At 33.6% G+C, this 18,391-nt stretch overlaps 4 protein-coding genes across 4 annotated transcripts; 1 reads left to right on the forward strand and 3 right to left on the reverse strand.

The window, feature by feature from the left end:
* Positions 1–250: 250 nt before the first annotated feature.
* On the reverse strand, positions 251–2,281 carry LOC128874604 (max-like protein X). Its single transcript, XM_054119484.1, has 5 exons — positions 1,914–2,281; positions 1,575–1,724; positions 991–1,370; positions 800–913; positions 251–712 (listed from the first exon to the last, which is right to left on the reverse strand). Exons 1-5 carry the CDS (start codon positions 1,948–1,950, stop codon positions 656–658), a joined length of 738 nt encoding a protein of 245 aa, XP_053975459.1. The 5' UTR covers positions 1,951–2,281; the 3' UTR covers positions 251–655.
* A 1,119-nt stretch (positions 2,282–3,400) lies between these two features.
* On the forward strand, positions 3,401–6,327 carry LOC128874800 (V-type proton ATPase subunit B). The gene is made up of 4 exons (XM_054119865.1): positions 3,401–3,560; positions 4,036–4,502; positions 4,590–5,255; positions 5,324–6,327. Exons 1-4 carry the CDS (start codon positions 3,473–3,475, stop codon positions 5,588–5,590), a joined length of 1,488 nt encoding a protein of 495 aa, XP_053975840.1. The 5' UTR covers positions 3,401–3,472; the 3' UTR covers positions 5,591–6,327.
* Positions 6,328–6,618: 291 nt separating this feature from the next.
* Positions 6,619–9,042, reverse strand: LOC128875224 (ralA-binding protein 1). Its single transcript, XM_054120611.1, has 8 exons — positions 8,996–9,042; positions 8,587–8,837; positions 8,255–8,516; positions 7,998–8,178; positions 7,614–7,928; positions 7,184–7,535; positions 6,809–7,062; positions 6,619–6,726 (listed from the first exon to the last, which is right to left on the reverse strand). The coding sequence occupies exons 1-8, from the start codon at positions 9,040–9,042 to the stop codon at positions 6,619–6,621; spliced, it is 1,770 nt and encodes a 589-aa protein (XP_053976586.1).
* LOC128874799 (uncharacterized) lies at positions 8,740–18,290 on the reverse strand. Its single transcript, XM_054119864.1, has 14 exons — positions 17,412–18,290; positions 16,842–17,350; positions 16,698–16,765; positions 16,384–16,612; positions 16,187–16,312; positions 15,677–16,123; positions 15,377–15,538; positions 14,846–15,305; positions 14,136–14,778; positions 10,901–14,059; positions 10,700–10,826; positions 10,480–10,622; positions 9,839–10,408; positions 8,740–8,837 (listed from the first exon to the last, which is right to left on the reverse strand). The coding sequence occupies exons 1-13, from the start codon at positions 17,468–17,470 to the stop codon at positions 10,202–10,204; spliced, it is 6,339 nt and encodes a 2,112-aa protein (XP_053975839.1). The 5' UTR covers positions 17,471–18,290; the 3' UTR covers positions 8,740–8,837; positions 9,839–10,201.
* Between the last annotated feature and the right edge of the window lie 101 nt (positions 18,291–18,391).

Raw genomic sequence — 18,391 nt, forward strand, 5'->3', positions numbered from 1 at the left:
ATCACGAACGCGACGACCCTAACAGACCAAAAATGGACGCGATACTTCTAAACGATATTACGCAAGGTGAAAGTATGCCGACGGAATCCGAGAAAATTTAATTAAAGGAAACTCGTATATTAAATTACTGTTACGTTGTGAATTTTTTGGTAACAGTTGACAATATTGGGGTAAAAATAATTAGAAATGAAATTAACGACATCGAAGATTACGTCATTCGGTGTTGAAGATAATAATCGTGAAACATAAACAAAGATGATTAGAATTTTATTTCAGGCTGCTGTACTGCAGTTAATATATTATGTACATACTCGAATATATTCATACATATATGTACATACGTTGTATATCGTATATATGCGACAAAATGTATGTAATAAAAAAATTCTGGTAAAAATATATAACATCGTCTGATCGTCAATAACGGCGCGGGTGACTTCTACACCACATTACATGGTTATATCTACATCTTTATTAATATATAAAATAAATTTCTATTTATATCTCTCGTGCAATCATTATGCTACCCGTATTGCGTAGAGAACACATACTCCCATCCTTTCTGGTAACTCTACCGTAGTTTGACCTAAGTATCAGCAAAATATTTGTATAAACATGCATATTGTGCAACTGTCAATTCTAGCAACACATTCGGCTAGCTGATTTGGCTGTTAAGTTGCTGGAGTACGGATAGTACAACTTCGCGCAAAGTCTGAAACAATTGTTATGTATTTATTAAGCACTATCTGTTGATCCATAATCGAAATACATGTAATAATATTCAAAGTAATATATTTACCTGAGGTTTGCAATGTTCCTCCAACCAACTAAATACACACCCTGATAGTTCCGCAAAATTCGCAACAGAAATGTTATTGAATGTTTGAAACAAACGATCCATGATTGCTTGGAACTGAATTAAAATTTATGTTACAAAATATTTCCAGCATAATACAAATGTTCGCGACACAAATCGTATTTTAAACTTACCACTTGAAATTTGGTTTCATCGGATATGCGCATTTCTGCCTGTCCCGGTTGGGTTTGATGTGCTTTAACAATTTGCTCGTAATTAGCTTGCATAATACGTAAAGCAACAACTTCCTTTCTGAGTGCGTTACGTTCTTCTTCTTGCTTCTTTTTTTGTTGCAATAGAAACTGTATATAATCAATCGATTTTTGAAGTACAGTTGCCTTGGAAAGCTTGTAACCCGATGAATCGGTATGTTGGCAAGCGGGAACTAAATCTTGAAGAGAATCGTATCCTTTTTTAATAGCATCTCTTCGCTTCTGTTCTGCTTGAGTATGCGCTTCCCGCCTGCGTTCTTTGTAACTTATTGTTGAACTTTTATTGTCACTGTCCTCATCCTCTATAAATAATTTCACAATATGATTATTATCTTCAATTTTGAAAAACTCTTATATATGTTCACTTTAAATAGGTAAAAGAGAGTATTTTGTAGCATTGCTGCTACTATCATGATTCCATTTCCACAATGAGTGTATCAAAACAGATATATTGTATAAGTTACTGTGTAGATTAATTAATTACTGTGTTCAATTCAATGAGTTACCTGTATTATGAGCAGATGAGGATGGTGTATTCACAGAGCCAGTACTACTACAACGAGAAAATGTATATTTTTCTGTAGGACTTGACGGCTCTAGCTTCATGTCACTGTCCCCTGCCATATTACTACTTCCACAACGCATTGCTATGTTCGCTACATACACAAAAGAATAAGTATTCAATACCATTTATATTTCACTCATGTATCTTATATATAGTAAGAATTGATGAAAAAATCTCGAATGATATGGTATAAAATATGTAATTTTGTACTATGAAACATTTGATAACAATGGAGAAATGAACTCATAAAATTGGAATGGTAAAGTTGAATTTTACTCACACACTTCATATCCATCTTTATGCAGCGTATCTGACATTACGTCAGTGATTAATTTGTTGAAGATCAACGCGAGGAGAAAAGAAAATAATATTAAAAAGCGCACGTGGAACAGTTACAAAAGAGTTGCAACAAGTAAGATGCACCAGGAGTGGAAAATAACCAAACACGGTTATCCATAAAGATTCATTAAACGAACCGTTACGTTAACGAGAGAACATTAGCCCCACGAAACTTCCTCGACCAGCACGAAATGCGATCACGATAACATAATTTCGATAAACAAACAATTCCGTGATTGCTTCGCGATAATACTATATACACATAGATACAGCCATGTTCGACAGAAGTGTAATTGTTGAGTTGAGGACAGTTGAGGATAGATGTCAGTCGAAGGAGGCAGTGTTGCCACATCACGAAACGGAGAGCAGCTGTCAAAACGAAGCCACGTGCTCAACTAGCAGACAAAACGTCAAGGTCGCGGCACAAAGTCTCTCTGATTGCGGTAAGTTGAAAGAAGCAAAATGTTATTAACAACTGTCTTTGTACAGGAGTTAATATAATGACGTATGTGAACCTACAAAATATCTAGAACTATGCGAAAAGAATTGATTATTAAGTTTTTAGATTTCCCTAGGTATTGCTTCTTTACTTTCAAATTTACTTTCAAATTTCGCGCGCCCCTTGAGACACGTGATGCCATCCGCAAGACGCCCAAGTTTTTCGAGAAATAGTTCGAAACTCACGCCGCTAGATGGCCCGACATGTATCTAATTACCTACATTACAGTTATTTTAATATTTTAATTATTTTTAGGAATTGTTTTATGCATATCTTTTGGAAATATAATTAGTAATTTATCTAAGTCAAAAATCTAACATAATAAATGGATGTGCAAATATATGTATGTTTTTTACTCTTTAGAACATTTTAATTAACGTATTGATATGTTTTGTTTTTTGAATTCATCTTTCTTATACTTTATCTACATTTATATACGATCATTGCAGAAGTGCATATCAAATTGAGATGTTACAGTCGAGTGATCTCTGTTGATAATAAGATGTAAACAGTACCATTCAATTAACACAATTTAGACGATAAAACATAACATTTCTTCGTACGTAATTCTCAACATTTTTATTGAGATATTTTCGTCACGATCACTTATTTTATAAGGAAATTTTGTTCATAATAAGTATGCAACGAATCACTTAGTTCGAGCCACGTGATCGCACGTGCCCTTGTCTCTATCTTTGTCAGATACTTATTCTCTACTTTATCCTCACGATTGACAAAGTAAAATTTATTTAATTGGAACACTGTTAACGCAAGAGCCACGCATTTGTTTGACAATTCCACTATTTATTCGCATTAGAGTGTTCTGATTATTTCTGTTCGTTTAATTAAATGCTTGTTAGATCATTTTCGTGGATTTAAATCTACATTCAAAGTTACCCCCACTCTAAACGTTTGAGTTCATCTCCTTTTATCGGAGCTCCAGCGGCAGTACCTTCTGCTGCTTGGCCGACGTAACAGACCAGGGAAATCACTTGTTCAAAATGTATGCAAAAACTATTGGAGACCGTCAAGCTGCTAAAGAGCATGCTTTGGCTGTTTCGAGAGACTTCGTGGCTCAACCTCGACTCAGTAAGTGATATTTATTTTACCAAAACCAACAGACATGAAATGCGTGAAATACAAGTGCTCAGCGTAAACTGGGCGTAGCAGTGGATCGATTTGCGACCAGTCAGCTGATCTCGAAAGTATTCGTTCTTTAATTGCTCTAATAAATTATAAAAGACTCTTGTAATTACGAACAAATACTTTGAACGATCAACTTTCTAAGTTTAACGAACTAATTATGAACACGAAGGAATTGTTCATGGAACTATTGTCTGTCTATCATGTGACCACGAACGGAGACATTGACGTGATGAGTTTTGACAAATTTCCGTCTTTAAATTAAATTCTATGTAAACATTCATTAAAACGAAATTATGTATCGTACTTGATAAATTCATTGCACTCCGATTTTTCAGAAGGAATTAAATGAAATAAAATAGGGTATTGCATATTTGAATAGATAATTACTGATGTCAATGATTTATGTTTATTTTTCTAGCATACAAAACTGTGTCAGGTGTGAATGGACCATTGGTTATATTGGATGAAGTCAAATTCCCAAAGTTTGCAGAGATTGTTCAGTTAAAACTAGCTGATGGTTCTATGAGATCTGGTCAAGTGTTGGAAGTATCTGGTTCTAAGGCTGTGGTTCAAGTATTCGAGGGTACTTCTGGCATTGATGCGAAAAACACACTATGTGAATTCACTGGTGACATTTTACGAACACCAGTATCTGAAGACATGTTAGGTCGTGTCTTCAATGGATCTGGAAAGCCAATCGATAAAGGCCCACCAATTCTTGCTGAAGATTTCCTTGACATTGATGGACAGCCTATTAATCCATGGTCACGTATTTACCCTGAAGAAATGATTCAAACTGGTATTTCAGCTATTGATGTTATGAATTCTATTGCTCGTGGCCAAAAAATTCCTATTTTCTCTGCTGCTGGTTTGCCACATAATGAGGTACTTGAATTAATACAATATACTGTGTTTAGTTAATCACAATATATCATTTTTATAATGCATTTATTTTTCTATGATCTGGTATAGATTGCTGCACAAATCTGTCGTCAAGCTGGTCTTGTAAAAGTACCTGGAAAATCAGTTTTGGATTCTCATGAAGACAACTTTGCCATTGTCTTCGCAGCTATGGGTGTGAACATGGAAACCGCCCGTTTCTTCAAACAAGATTTTGAAGAAAATGGTTCTATGGAAAATGTGTGCCTCTTCTTGAATTTGGCCAATGATCCTACCATCGAAAGAATTATTACTCCGCGTCTTGCTTTAACTGCGGCTGAATTTTTGGCTTACCAATGCGAGAAACACGTTTTAGTAATACTTACCGACATGTCCTCCTACGCTGAGGCTCTTCGTGAAGTATCAGCTGCCCGTGAAGAAGTACCTGGACGACGTGGTTTCCCTGGTTACATGTACACCGATTTAGCAACCATATACGAGCGAGCCGGTCGAGTAGAAGGTCGTAATGGTTCTATCACTCAAATTCCAATTCTAACTATGCCAAACGATGATATCACTCACCCTATTCCTGATTTAACGGGATATATTACCGAAGGACAAATTTACGTTGATCGTCAACTTCATAACAGGCAAATTTATCCACCTGTTAACGTACTTCCATCTCTTTCCCGTCTTATGAAGTCTGCTATCGGCGAAGGCATGACACGAAAAGATCATTCCGATGTATCTAATCAATTGGTAAGTTAAAAAAGAAAGAATAATCATACAAGTTTAATATTATAAATTTAATAATAATTTTGTTTCAGTATGCCTGCTATGCTATTGGAAAAGATGTACAAGCTATGAAAGCAGTCGTTGGTGAAGAAGCTTTAACACCAGACGATTTGTTATACTTGGAATTCCTTTCCAAATTCGAGAAAAATTTCATTTCTCAGGGAAGTTATGAAAATCGTACAGTTTTCGAGTCATTAGATATCGGCTGGCAATTATTACGTATCTTTCCTAAAGAGATGCTTAAACGAATTCCTGCCAGTACTCTTGCTGAATTTTATCCAAGAGATTCCCGTCATTAATTTTTGTTACACTTATAATTCAATTTCCATCTTCCCAAAAAATCCATGAAAAAATGGTAAATAAAAAATAATGAATTATAGCGGCCTGACCTGTTTCAAGATCAGAAAGGAAATAATTAAATGTGTATAGTGTTTTGAAAGTAGTTATATCCCATATCAGCGAAGTTGTTACAATATTTTCATTAATCAAGTTGGAAATAAAAATCAAGAAAGTTGAAAATTATTAACAAACGTTACACAATATAATTAAATACATTTTGATAAATAAGAAGGCTGAACAACTACAAGTACGCGCTACTAAAAATATTTGTACGGAACTTGTATTTAAAAGGTCAGAGCCATGTTGTGCTGTTTAACGTTAATTCTATAGCGTTAATGTAAGATTAATTATAATAATGTTTTCTGTTTTATCCGAATGTTCGCTTACAGAAAGTGATTGTGTAAAGTGTAATATATTACTCAGTATTAACATAGAAAAAGAGATACGATCATATATCACTTTATATTTTCTTTGTCCTACATTCCAGTATAAATCAATTTGCGAAATGGTTTGTTTCTTCGCTTAAACAACAGAAACAGTAACGTTTAATATTATTCGACGTTGCTACAAATGTATAAACATTTATGGATAAGCAACTTTTAAAATCAATATTCTACAAGCACCCCTATTGCTTTAATGTTGTATAGAATAGTATTCTTGTTTCAAATAAATATATAAAGTATAGTTTACATACAAACTTACGTGCATTTGTTAATACTGTCAGTGTAATTAACAGTCAAAACACAAATGGATGCGCATAGTGTGATCATGTCTATTGATGTAAGTCAAAAAAATTATACATACATATACATATGTACACGTGTTTTGTTTCTTTATTATTTTACAAGAGAATAGAATGAATCGAAAAAACATGTGGTTGTAGTAACAGCTTATAAACTATATATATATATGTTCATTCTGTGCAAAACATCATGTTACATATTTTCAGGATCTGTGTATTACTTTTTTAATAATTTTAAAATTTTATTTATTTCAAGTCTTGGCTTGTTAATTGTTGAACTGCTAATTGAACACGGAGCTCGATGCAAGCGTCTTTTTCTTCTATGATGCTGCGAATTAAAGTGGTCATTTTCTTCTAAAATCAGATAAAATAGGTCATACTAATTAGTATTAATGAAACGATATACCGTATTCCTAAAAATGCTCTATATATATACCTCGAGCAACTGGTTTTCTTTGACTAATTGAATCATGGCTGTCATTTCAGCTTCATTCGGCGAATGTACTCGTTCCTGTGGTTTCTTTTTCTCTGGTCCACGCTCTAATAACATTTCCGTTAGTCGCTTAATTTCATTTCTTTCTTGATTTAATCGCGATTTTAGTAACGCCTGCATGTTTAGCAATTCCTCGTAAATTAGACTCTCTCTCAGTTTATCTATAACATTTTCAGGCTCCGGTTCTACGGCTGAAGCTAAAGTAATGCGACCCATTACAATTGATTATTAAAAGAGATAGGTATAATTCTCATTTAGATACAAACAAAAACAAAAAATTGTGCTTTTCTAATTATTTAAAATGATTTCATTTCATACCACTTTCATTTGTTCTAGATGTATTTTCTTGTTCACTGGGTTGTGATGCAAGCGCAGATGGTTCAGCAGAATCGACACTATCCTTATCAAGTGTTTGAACGTTTCTTTCATTTTGAGTAATATTTGTACTTGTTGGTTCTCTGTCTTCCGAACCATGTGCTTTATTATCCCTTTTTAAGGTCGAAGTATACGTCGATTGAGTTTCAGGTTTTACATGTCCCGAATCTTCTTCTTCAACTTTTACTTTCTGTGAACTTGACTCGACTACATTTTCATCGGTCGATTTCACATCTTCGTCTAAACTTTTTTGTGTAGCACCTTCCACCAACTTTTGAACAGTTTTATATTTTCTCTGAAAAAAATAAAAATTTATAGTTACGTCTATAAATCTTCACGCCTATTTATAAACGTAAAAATAATAACGTCCAACCTTTAATTGCGTTATCATGCGTTGCACTTCCCATAGTTGTTCCTCACGCGTTTTAGTAACGAAACCTGCATTCATTTGCATATGTATCTGCGAGAGTAATGATTCTTGTTTAGATAGTTCAGCAGTTATACTTTCTATAGAGTCTGGAAGATTAACACTGCCAGATGAAAGTGGTGGAACATATTTCGTTAATTGTACATTTGGAAAGAGAGCTTTGCAATGGAATAACAAAGCTAATAACAATCTATGACTCATTTGTAGTACAGGACTTAATGTCATTGAGACAGTTTGAGCATTCATTTTTGTTGTTTTTTCCTGAAATACAGTTTTGTATGAAGTAAATATACATACATATTATGCTCCAAATTTCTTTGTTCAACATACTCGTGCTGTGACATGGTCTAAATGTAATATAACCCATGCAAGAAGAACTTTGTTACATTCTGGTAGTTGTTGAGTTAACTGTACTAATTGTGCTTCCCTCTGTGCAACATCTTTCGTGGATGCAGCTTGCTCAAATCGAGATATCGTCTCGCTGTTCTCCAGTACAGGTTCTGGTAGCTCTCTATAATTATCAGAATACCAGGTTGAATGGTTTCATTCTAAAGCATATTTTCTGACAAAAATTGTGAAATACAAACCTAAGAAATAATATGAGTAAGCTTGTAGCTACTGTAGGTTCAAACTCAGATATATTTGCAGGTTCTCTGTTGTTATACAATTTTTTCAAGTGTTGAACTTTTGATTTTACTCCTGGAACTTTATACAAACCCTCTATATTCATTCCATGTTCTTCCACATAATCAATGCAATCTCTTACAACTAAAGGCAGTTCAACACCATCATGACAACGACTTCGTTCTACTGCTAAATGCAGGCTAACACCAAACACTGGTTGTTCCTCTAAATAGATAATTTAAACAACTTTATTTAGCTATAATGACACAGTATTAAATATATTCATATATCTTACCACCAATGTCTAAACATTCTTCTCCAGTATGCTTTCCTTTTTTACGATCCTTTAATTTTTGTTTAGCCTTATCCTTCTCCTTTTCCTTGCGCTTTTCCTTGTCTACATCTTTTTCATCTTTGTCTTTTTTTTTCTTATCCTTCTCCTTTTCAGCATCTTTCTCTTTAGCTTCTTTTTCCCTGGATTTTTCTCGTTTTTCTTTCTTTGATGGAAATTTAAAAGCTTTGGTCTTTTTTGTCTTTGAAGGACTTCTGTGAGTTAAATCATATGCTAATTCAAGTAATAAAGTGGTTTTATATAAAACAAATGAACGTATGTACAATAAATCCTCAAGTTATGTTCATTAATAGATGCATAATTGGGAGGAATATACTTTGGAATAAATTAACCGTGTAAGCGGAGGACTTACGGTATCACAGTGTGTAAATTTTTCTTAATTTGACGTATATGTATCATCTCTTTTAACATAAAGAACAATCACTTTCACAACAAAATACACATTCACAATGGAAATAAGGATTAAAATAATTAATAGGATTAAATCATAAATATTTGAAATAAGTTTGCTTCCCATTTGAGAATAATTGACTTTGAATTATTAACTAAGAACATGTATGAATAACACAAATCAATACAACTAACTTTAGATCAATATGACACTTCATTAGCATGACAGTGCCAACAATATGTGAAAATTAAAGTTACTTTATGATGTAACTTTAATTATAGAAAATATGGAATACTTATCCACACTCTTACAGCATTGAACATTAATTAATAATGAACAGGATAGACTACTCCTCTTGAAAAGGATAAAATACAAATGACCCTTGACAGTAAAATTTACATAAGAGGTTGAAGGATTATGATGCATAAAAAAGATTGTATAAAAAAACTATTACTTTGTTTCCTGATCCTCATCAGGGGAACTTTCACCTTCTAAGGTGGCATATCCTCGATCTTTTCGATCTTTCTTTTCTTTGCGTTTACCACCAAGGAGTTCTTTTTTAGAATGTTTTTCGTGTCCACCTTCATCACTAACTAGAAGTACACACATATATACATATGACGATTAACTGATCGGAGTATAGATAAATAATTTTTTACGCATAATTAGACATGTCACTGGATATAAAAGGGAATCACGGCGTTTAATTTGCGAATGACTCGAATGACAGATGCATATAACCTCTTCGTCAAAAAGTCGGTAATTTTCGATTAATTAAATTATTAAAAATGCGACGATACGTACAATCACTTTCGTTACTTTTCTTGGCCGATTCTGATGCGTACAATCCTGGAAACTCTTTTTCTACGTCTGGACTCTCGAAATCCATCCTCCTTTTGCCTCCGACTTAAAAACTTGGTTGCAAATTATCGATTATCCGGTTCGAGTTTTCCCATCTCGATTGTCAAAAATTGTACAGGTGTCGAATCGATTGTTTTAAATGCGCGTGTAGGAAGGCCATTTGAAATTTTATTCTTGTTTGTTCGAATTACTTCTTTTTTTATCAAAAACGATATTGTCGACAATTGATGAAAAATTTGTTGTTTCTTTTCCAAGGTTAAAAATTTGTTCACAAGTAGAGTAACGTTGAACTTCTTTAATGTACGTTTAATTTGCCATTTCGCGTACTTCGAAATGTTGCCATGGTTTAAAGACATGACCATCTGCTTCTCTATTAGCCATATATGTAAAATATGCTTCCTTGAAGGATATTGAAGGAAATTTTCCATAGTCCATTGTATTCCACATTGCTCGCGAATAAAGAATACGGTCTTTACGAACTTGACTGTAAAATATTTCTTTCTTCTCTCTGATCTAGAAATAAATATAATGATGGATGTAATACGACCATAATTTCTGGTTTCTGGTTTTTTGCATAGCCAAACCTTTTCTTTGATTTCCTCGGCATAATCGAACGTCAAATTTCTAAGCTGATCTTTTGTCAAGTTTAATGGTGGTGGTTCAATTTTGGATGACCTTCTTACATCAATTAAATTCCACATCATGACACTTTTATTTATTGACTTGTCTAGATACAGAATATATTACGCGTATCAATAGTGTAGGTGTACTAATATATATCACTAGCATTATTTGCCTGCTTACCTCTATCTTCATCGCTAAGAGCAAATCCTTTTCTATATATCAACCAATATTGCAATTGTGGCATTAAGAAACATTTTGGTAGTTTTGCAAACAGAAATCCTTCTACTGCCATTTTTTTTAATTCATTCTAATAATTAAATATTTTTAAAGTTATTGCATGTAATGCTAAGAAAGCAAGAGTTAATAAAAAAGCTATTTTACCTGTGCCAATATCATCAAATCGGTTCCAGAATTGTCAGAAGTTTCATTGTTTTCTTTATTAGAACTCTCTACAATGTTTGCATTTGATTTCATAGTTGTATCTTGCAATTGAGAATGGTCCTGGATTTCTTTGTTCCGAGGTTTTTCATGGTTGTATGAAGTTTGTTGTAATCTAGTATCATTTTCTTTATATTCAGGTTTTTGAGAAATATATGAACTTTTTTGTACATTTGCTTCAGTTTCTTTATGTTCAGGCCTTTGAAGATTATACGAGATTTTTTTTATATTCGTTTCGTTTCTGACATTTTTATTTTTCTTCAGCTTTTCTGTTACTACTGAATTATCAGTGATCAGTTTATTTTTATTTTGAAGCTGTGGTTTTATCCGTTTAGAAGGATTTACATTGGTTTTAGTTTGTTTATTTGGTGTGTCTTCTTGGAAGTTCGACGTTACATTGTTATTTTCTTCTATATCTTCATCATCATCATCTACATTAGATTCTAGATTACAACTCTTTTTACAACTATGAGAATCATGCGTATCGTATGCTTCTATAGGAGCGTGTATTTGTCTATATGCATCTTCTGCAGCTTTTTGTCTACGTTTCTTTTCAGCAAGCATAATTTCTTCTTTTTTTGGTAATGGACCAGGAGGAATATGTATAGGCGACCAGTGTCGATGAAGACAAACACATGGTAATTCTTCAATACTCGGTTCTGGTGTATGAATAGGTGTAGCCATTTGTACACCACCCACTATTGGTTCAGGTGGTAATTCGCTATAATTTTCGGCAACACCAGTTATACAATATTTAACGTCATCTACATATTCGTCTTCTTTTGGAATTCTTTTTACACCAGATATCATTAATTTTGTATCTACTACCACTGGTTTTGATGTATCCATGATGTTCATAAATGGTTGTTTCTTTAAAGACTTCAGTCTCTCTCGACGTTCCTTCCATTTCATTTTTTCCTCTTTGTGTTCCAGTATTTTCCTCTCGTATTTACATTCGCAAACTGGCCTTTTGATTTTAAGTCTCGGACGTGGTATTTTGCAACCCACTTTATTAAACTTAGCACACTTTAACCAACAAGGCATGCTGTCTCTGCATCGTGTAAAATAGTCGATCAACCCTGTATCTTTAAGTGCTAAATTCCATCGTTCTTTTTGTGATTTCTCCTCTATTAATTCTTGTCTAGTTTTATTGAATTCTTTCATCGTTTGTTTTTCTTCGTCATTCTGATGTAGAAATTCATTATCATATATATCCGTATATTCATTACAACCACAAGGTTCTTTACGTTTTAATGATTCTAATATGACATCTTTCGGCCCGCTATGTTCTTCAAGTAATTTCAGACTTGGATGTCTACGTTTAGTGAGGCACATATCATATGGGGATTTGTAAAGATCATATTCAGGTACATATTCATCGCTTCTGCGTGGGCTTGGCGGTGGAGTATGATAGATTACACCATCTATAACTTGCATTTTCTTGTCATCTTCATCTTTCTTTCTTTTTAACTTCTTCGTTTCCTCATCATCCTTTTTTCCACCTATAAGTCCACCGATATTGTACAATAATACTTTCTTCTTATTCCTATTTTCACGACAAAGACATGGTTTTCCTCCCTCCCGTACTGCTATTGTCTCTGGAGGATAATCCGGTTCAGCAAGATAAACCAAAGTCTTTTTTGTCGGCAATTGTTGTTCCGACTTTGTTCTCCAACCGCAAGGTCCTTTGCTTGGTAATTGTACATCTGTCTCTTTATCAGTTTGTACAGAACCATCTGTGTCTTCTATGTCCTCATACTCTAGTGCACATTTTCTTGGGGGTTCTTCAGGAAGATCTACTGGTTTAACATCATGAGGATATAGTTCAGAAGAGTTCAGCATCTCCTTTAAATTTAATATTTGTTTCTTCGGATCGATATCTATGTCTTCAATAATTTGCATATCTTTCTTTCGATCTCGTTTCGTAGTCTTCTTCTTCAAATTATGCGATTTACTTGCCTTCTTTCTGACAGTGATGCCCGTTGGCACTGTTTGTTTTTTACTTAATTTGTTTACTTTTGTTCCTTCTCTAATTTGTTTATCGATTTTAATATTTACTGAGTCTTCAAATTTTGTTTTAGATCTTTTATTTAATTGCTTGCGATGCGTAGCGGTATTTTTACTAAGTCTGGTTTCATTATCTTTCGATTTCCTTACTGATGCCTTTTCATCTCGTTTCGATTTGGTATCAAATCTCTTGCTTAATTTTTTTGTTAATGTACCCATCTTTTCTGGTTTCATTTTCGATTTCACATTTTCCTTAATTTGCTTAGGTATTTCTGGCACTTGATACGATTTACTCTCTTCTTTTATATTTCTAGAAGACACATTTGTTTCATTCACTTTTTTGTGACTGCTTTTACTTCTTTTCGATTTTAGAAGTTTTTGATCTTTTATTTTATCATCAGCTACTTCACTTCTCGTTACCTTATCAAGTGCTCCTTTAGCTTCCGTTCGAGTTCCTGGAGATTTTGGATAAGTTTCTCGAGTGCCTTCTCTTTCAATTGATCTTGATTTTTGTTTGGTTATCCTTTCATCTTTTTTTTGCCTAGAATCCAAAGATTTTTTTTCTGAATCCCTGATACGAACTTTTGCGCTATCTTCTTTTGTAATGGATTTTGAAACATCTTTTTGTGATGAAGATTCCTGAGATGGAAGAACTTGGTCATGTTCGCTCACTAATGTTTTAGATTCTACAGGTGTTGACGGTCGTTTTGGAGAACTAAGTTTCAATAACTTTTTAAAATCTGTTTCAGATTCCTTCTCTGATGGTGCTGTACGAAATATGTTCCACGGATCATCGTAGCCGGGATAAGTGGGATCAGGGATGAATTTTTCCTCCTTCTTCTCCACTCCTTTTTTCCTACTTGCTATAGAATCGGGACTCATATGACATTTTTTATCGCGTTTTTTTTCTTTTTCTTCTACTTTTTCAGGAGGTTTTTGCGGTTCCTCTTCTTCTTCGTCGTCATAATCAAAATCTTCTTCATCGAATTCTCCCGGAATTTCTTCGATTTCTACTTCTTGTTTTTTGAATGGTACTCGCTCGCCAAAAGGCCCTTCGCAGATAGCTCGTCCAGGTTTCGTTCCACACGGAGGACCCTGGATAATTCAATCGCGTTAATATTACGAACAAAATAGTTACTAAACTTTAGTTTAAAAAAGTAATAAACCATACTCTCAATATCTCTTTCCGTAATCTCTCTTGCTCTGCTAATTCTTCTGGAGTTAAAGTATGCAACGCACCCCACGGTCCTCCACAGATACCCATACCATGCTCATCTCCGCACGGTTGAAAATCAGCAATACTGTACATCCTCTTCTTTTCCGGGGAAGCATCCTTTTGCGCTTTTTGTTTCGCTTTCTCTGCTCTTCTCTTTAATTTCATTATATCGTGTATAAATGGATTCCTTCTGCATGATTTATCACCAGGATATAATTTACAAGACAAAGCTGGAGATTCGTTGGGTCTGAATTTTTTTCCAAAACACAAACCATCTTCCTTTGTCCACGGTATGTGATCATGACTCACTGGTGGAGTCAAACCTTTTTTGAATATCTGCTGAACTGCGCATACACATGGCGGAACATTTCTAGGTGGTCTAGGTGGCGGACGTTCAACAATTCGAGCTGGCACACGCACAATATCCTTTTTGAAACCGGAAATGAAATACTGCGTTTCGCCTTTCTCATTTGTGATGCCATTTATGAGAACGTTAGTTTTGAGAACATCCTCCGAGGCTATAACTTCTAATAAATTAACCGTCGATTCTGGAGGAGTTGGCGCGGGAGAATGCATTGCCATAGATCCTACAATACATCTATTACAAAAAAAATTATAAAATATATTTCGGAAGTATTATACACTCATTTTATTAGTATCATTACTTGTTCTTCTTTTTATCTTCAGCTATGGTATCTATCACGAAAAAGGGTGATTTCGTTTCCTTTGCCTTTAAATACGACTTTCTTGTTTGTCTGCAAGAACAACAACTATCGCATGTAGGTTCTCGAAATACTAGTCTCGTCACAGCTTCTATCCTTTTTATCAGGTTGTTTGCTTCCCTTTCTACTTCTCGAAATTCTTCATCCGCATTTTGCAACCACTCCTGCCACTTTGGGGATAAATTTTCTCTACCATTTGGATAAATTTTTTTATCCCCATCACCAAGTTTTAGCACAGCAAAAAATCTTTCGTCGCTATTAGTTGGTGTTACATTCGCGATACCAGTCATTTCATATGTTACCGGGCACGTTGGTGGTTCATCGGCGGCACCTGATATTATGTAGTGAGCATGTTTCTCGCCAAGCCAAGATTTCTTATTTGGCTGAGGTGGTTGTAAAACACCTGAGATGTGTTATGAACAATGTTTAAAAATTATTCAGCATACTTCATTCATACCCAAACAAATAACATACCACATATTTTATACTCAACTGGCCCTGGCATTTCACTAACTCCATTGATTGTGAAATCAAATACTTTACTTCCGTTAGGTAATTGTGGAATATCAGTACGTTCTTCTGTATTTATTGTATTATTTACTATATCCAATTGCTTATGTTCTTCATTCTTAATATCTGAAATATAATATAGTTAATGTTAGGACAGTAATTCTTTTGATGATAGGGGTAATTTTTTAAAAACAGAACAGATCTTTTAGGTATCGAAGTTTGATAATACTTCCTATATAATGTTTGTACTTTAATGTATCATACCTATATTGGGTTTCTCTTTGGAAACATTGCGTCTTTGCTTTTCTTTAGTAACATTAATACTGAGTTTGTTAATAGGATTATTAGTAGAAGTATTAGTAGAAGTTTTCTCTGCGACTTTCACTGTAACATCATATTTTTGCTTTGAATTGATAGGAATATTCTTTTCTTGTTCTCTTTCTATGGAAATTCTTTGTTGATTATTTTGAGATAGATTCTGCAACTTGTTAGATTTGTTTTCACCACTGTTAAAATTCATTTCTTTGTTCCTATATGTACTTAAGATACAGTCTTTAGGTGGCAATATTATGTTTGGTATCGGCATTAATTGACACTGTTTTTCCCAGTGTTGCAAACGATTATAGTAAGATGCCCAGTCTTGGCGTATAAAAAGTTCTTCTTCATAGGGTGATGGCATTTTTTTTCTTATTGGAGATGTCGGCGGTACAGCTACAATATAAAGAATATATGCTTATCTTGTAACTCAATAGTATATTTAACAACAAACATTACGTTTAGGAGGAAACTTTGGCATTATCACAGGAGGTAATCTTTCATGTAATTCTACTACAGCTTCTGGCAAAGTTAAAAATGCAATAGCTGATAAGATTATTCTCTCATTGGAGTCGTAAACTTTTCCTAAAATTTTAATAACATACGGTTATTTTATTTTGTTAAACAATCAATTTTGTACTAGTGTAATAACTAACTGTATCCTTCTTCTTCAAAGTAGTTTCCTGTTAGTATTTTGTAGATTTCCCTTAGAAATTCAATTGCATTACAATTATGAGATACATGTAATTTTTTAATAATATGTGGTTTGAGTGTAAAAAATGTAGATGTTATTCCAATTTCTGAAAGTGTTCTCTGTGTACGTCCTGTTACCATTTCCTCGCAATCTTTATGCATTACACATTGCAACATCATTAAATTCTTCATCTATAATATAAAAATATTTCTTCAGGTAATATTTTTATATTTTATAATACTACACTGTATTCAGTGATATTATTAAGCACCATACTTGTCTAATGGAAAAATCTTGGTACCATCGAGGCTGAGTATTCACTTCTTTTTTCATAAAAAGTTCAACTAAAAATGGAAATATATTAAACATTCTTTTATCAGCAGTGTTATAAAACTATGAGGGTACATTATATATGTTTACAATTTTTTTTTCCAATAAGGGTATTTCTATCCATTTCTTCATTGTATAATTTCTGTTTTTCTTTCCACATTATATCTTTTGCAAGTGCAATCTCATCTTCTAGATACCATTGCAGTGGTTTATTTAGAGAACGCATTACTCTTGGATCATACAAATCTTCATATTGCTGTACAGATTTAAGATCATCGCGTGAAGATCCCCCACGAATACGTGGGTATGGACTACTTTGCAAACCATTTAAGATTTGTCTATGCTTCATAGGAAGTTTACGTTTGTGATCTCCATTATCTAAGAGCTTAGTCGTTGGATTTCTTTCTTTCAATTCAAAATCTACAGAATCAGCAAAGTGTGCTTGAAACTTTAAAGTTGGACTTTGATTTATTGTATGTACGGATATTGATGAAAAATTATAAAATGATTGCAGCTTGTTATAGTTTATTGGTGGATCAATGTCATCGATTGAACAACAAAAACCAAAAGGCTTCAGAATCATGTTTTCTTCTTCATACCTTTTAAAGAAAATTAATACATTTATGTTTAAGTTATGTATAACAAAATTTATATGTTTACCTCCTGCGAGTCAACCTAAGTTGTGTGTTAGATGTTTTTGATTTGATGGAACTAGACATTCTGGCCGAATGAAGTTGAAGGGTGGTGGTAATTAAAAAACTACGTTGTTTATTGTTTGGATGCCATTTAATTTGTGTTCTGTTACACTCGTGAATTTGAAAATTGAGTAATGGTTGTGTAAGGTAATAGTAGTTTGAAGTTTAGTGTAATGAATGTGCCTGCAGATACATTATATAGGGTAGCTTGCTAAAGATAAAACATTTTAACAATTCTTTATTTGTACATGAATTGACTGATATCAAGTTTTTTGAATAAATATAAATACAGAAAAATGTGGCGCCATCTCGCGGCCAGAAGTGTAAACTATTTCACGACGAGCTTGGGCGGCTTGCTGAGAGATGGCGCCACATTTTCCGATATTTTTATTTATTTAAAAAACTTAATATCAATCAATTATCAGTGTACAAAACATTAATTAGAAGTTGAATTATGATAATTGCTATGTAAAATTATATGAATATGCAGAAAAAAGTACAAAATGTGAATGTGTGTGAAAAATTAGTTTGGTCGCCGCCGCTAGATGGCGATACTAGTCTTAGGTCCATTAACTTGCTCATATGCACTTATGTATGGAAATATATGATTGCAATGAGTCTAATGAATAATACAGAATAATTATTAACAATTACAGTGTTGCTCGTACTTCCTCTGGAGTAATTATACACCCCATTTATTGTTTGAAAAGGCTGGCTAAAATCTGCTCTTAGAAATCTATTGAATCATTCGATTTCGTGAATAGTTAATCTTGGCGATAGAAGCTTATAAAGTAAATTATTTATTTGCTAAGTTTTATGTCTAAGGCAGAATAGAATTTTATACAAAGCGATAATCATACTTACTTTAAGTCAATTGACTCGAAAAATGTAAAGATGTATACGCCATATCAACCGATCGATGTATCGATCAATTAGTGAATTACA

Source organism: Hylaeus volcanicus, chromosome 4 (assembly GCF_026283585.1).
Source record: "Hylaeus volcanicus isolate JK05 chromosome 4, UHH_iyHylVolc1.0_haploid, whole genome shotgun sequence".
Classification (NCBI taxonomy): domain Eukaryota; kingdom Metazoa; phylum Arthropoda; class Insecta; order Hymenoptera; family Colletidae; genus Hylaeus; species Hylaeus volcanicus.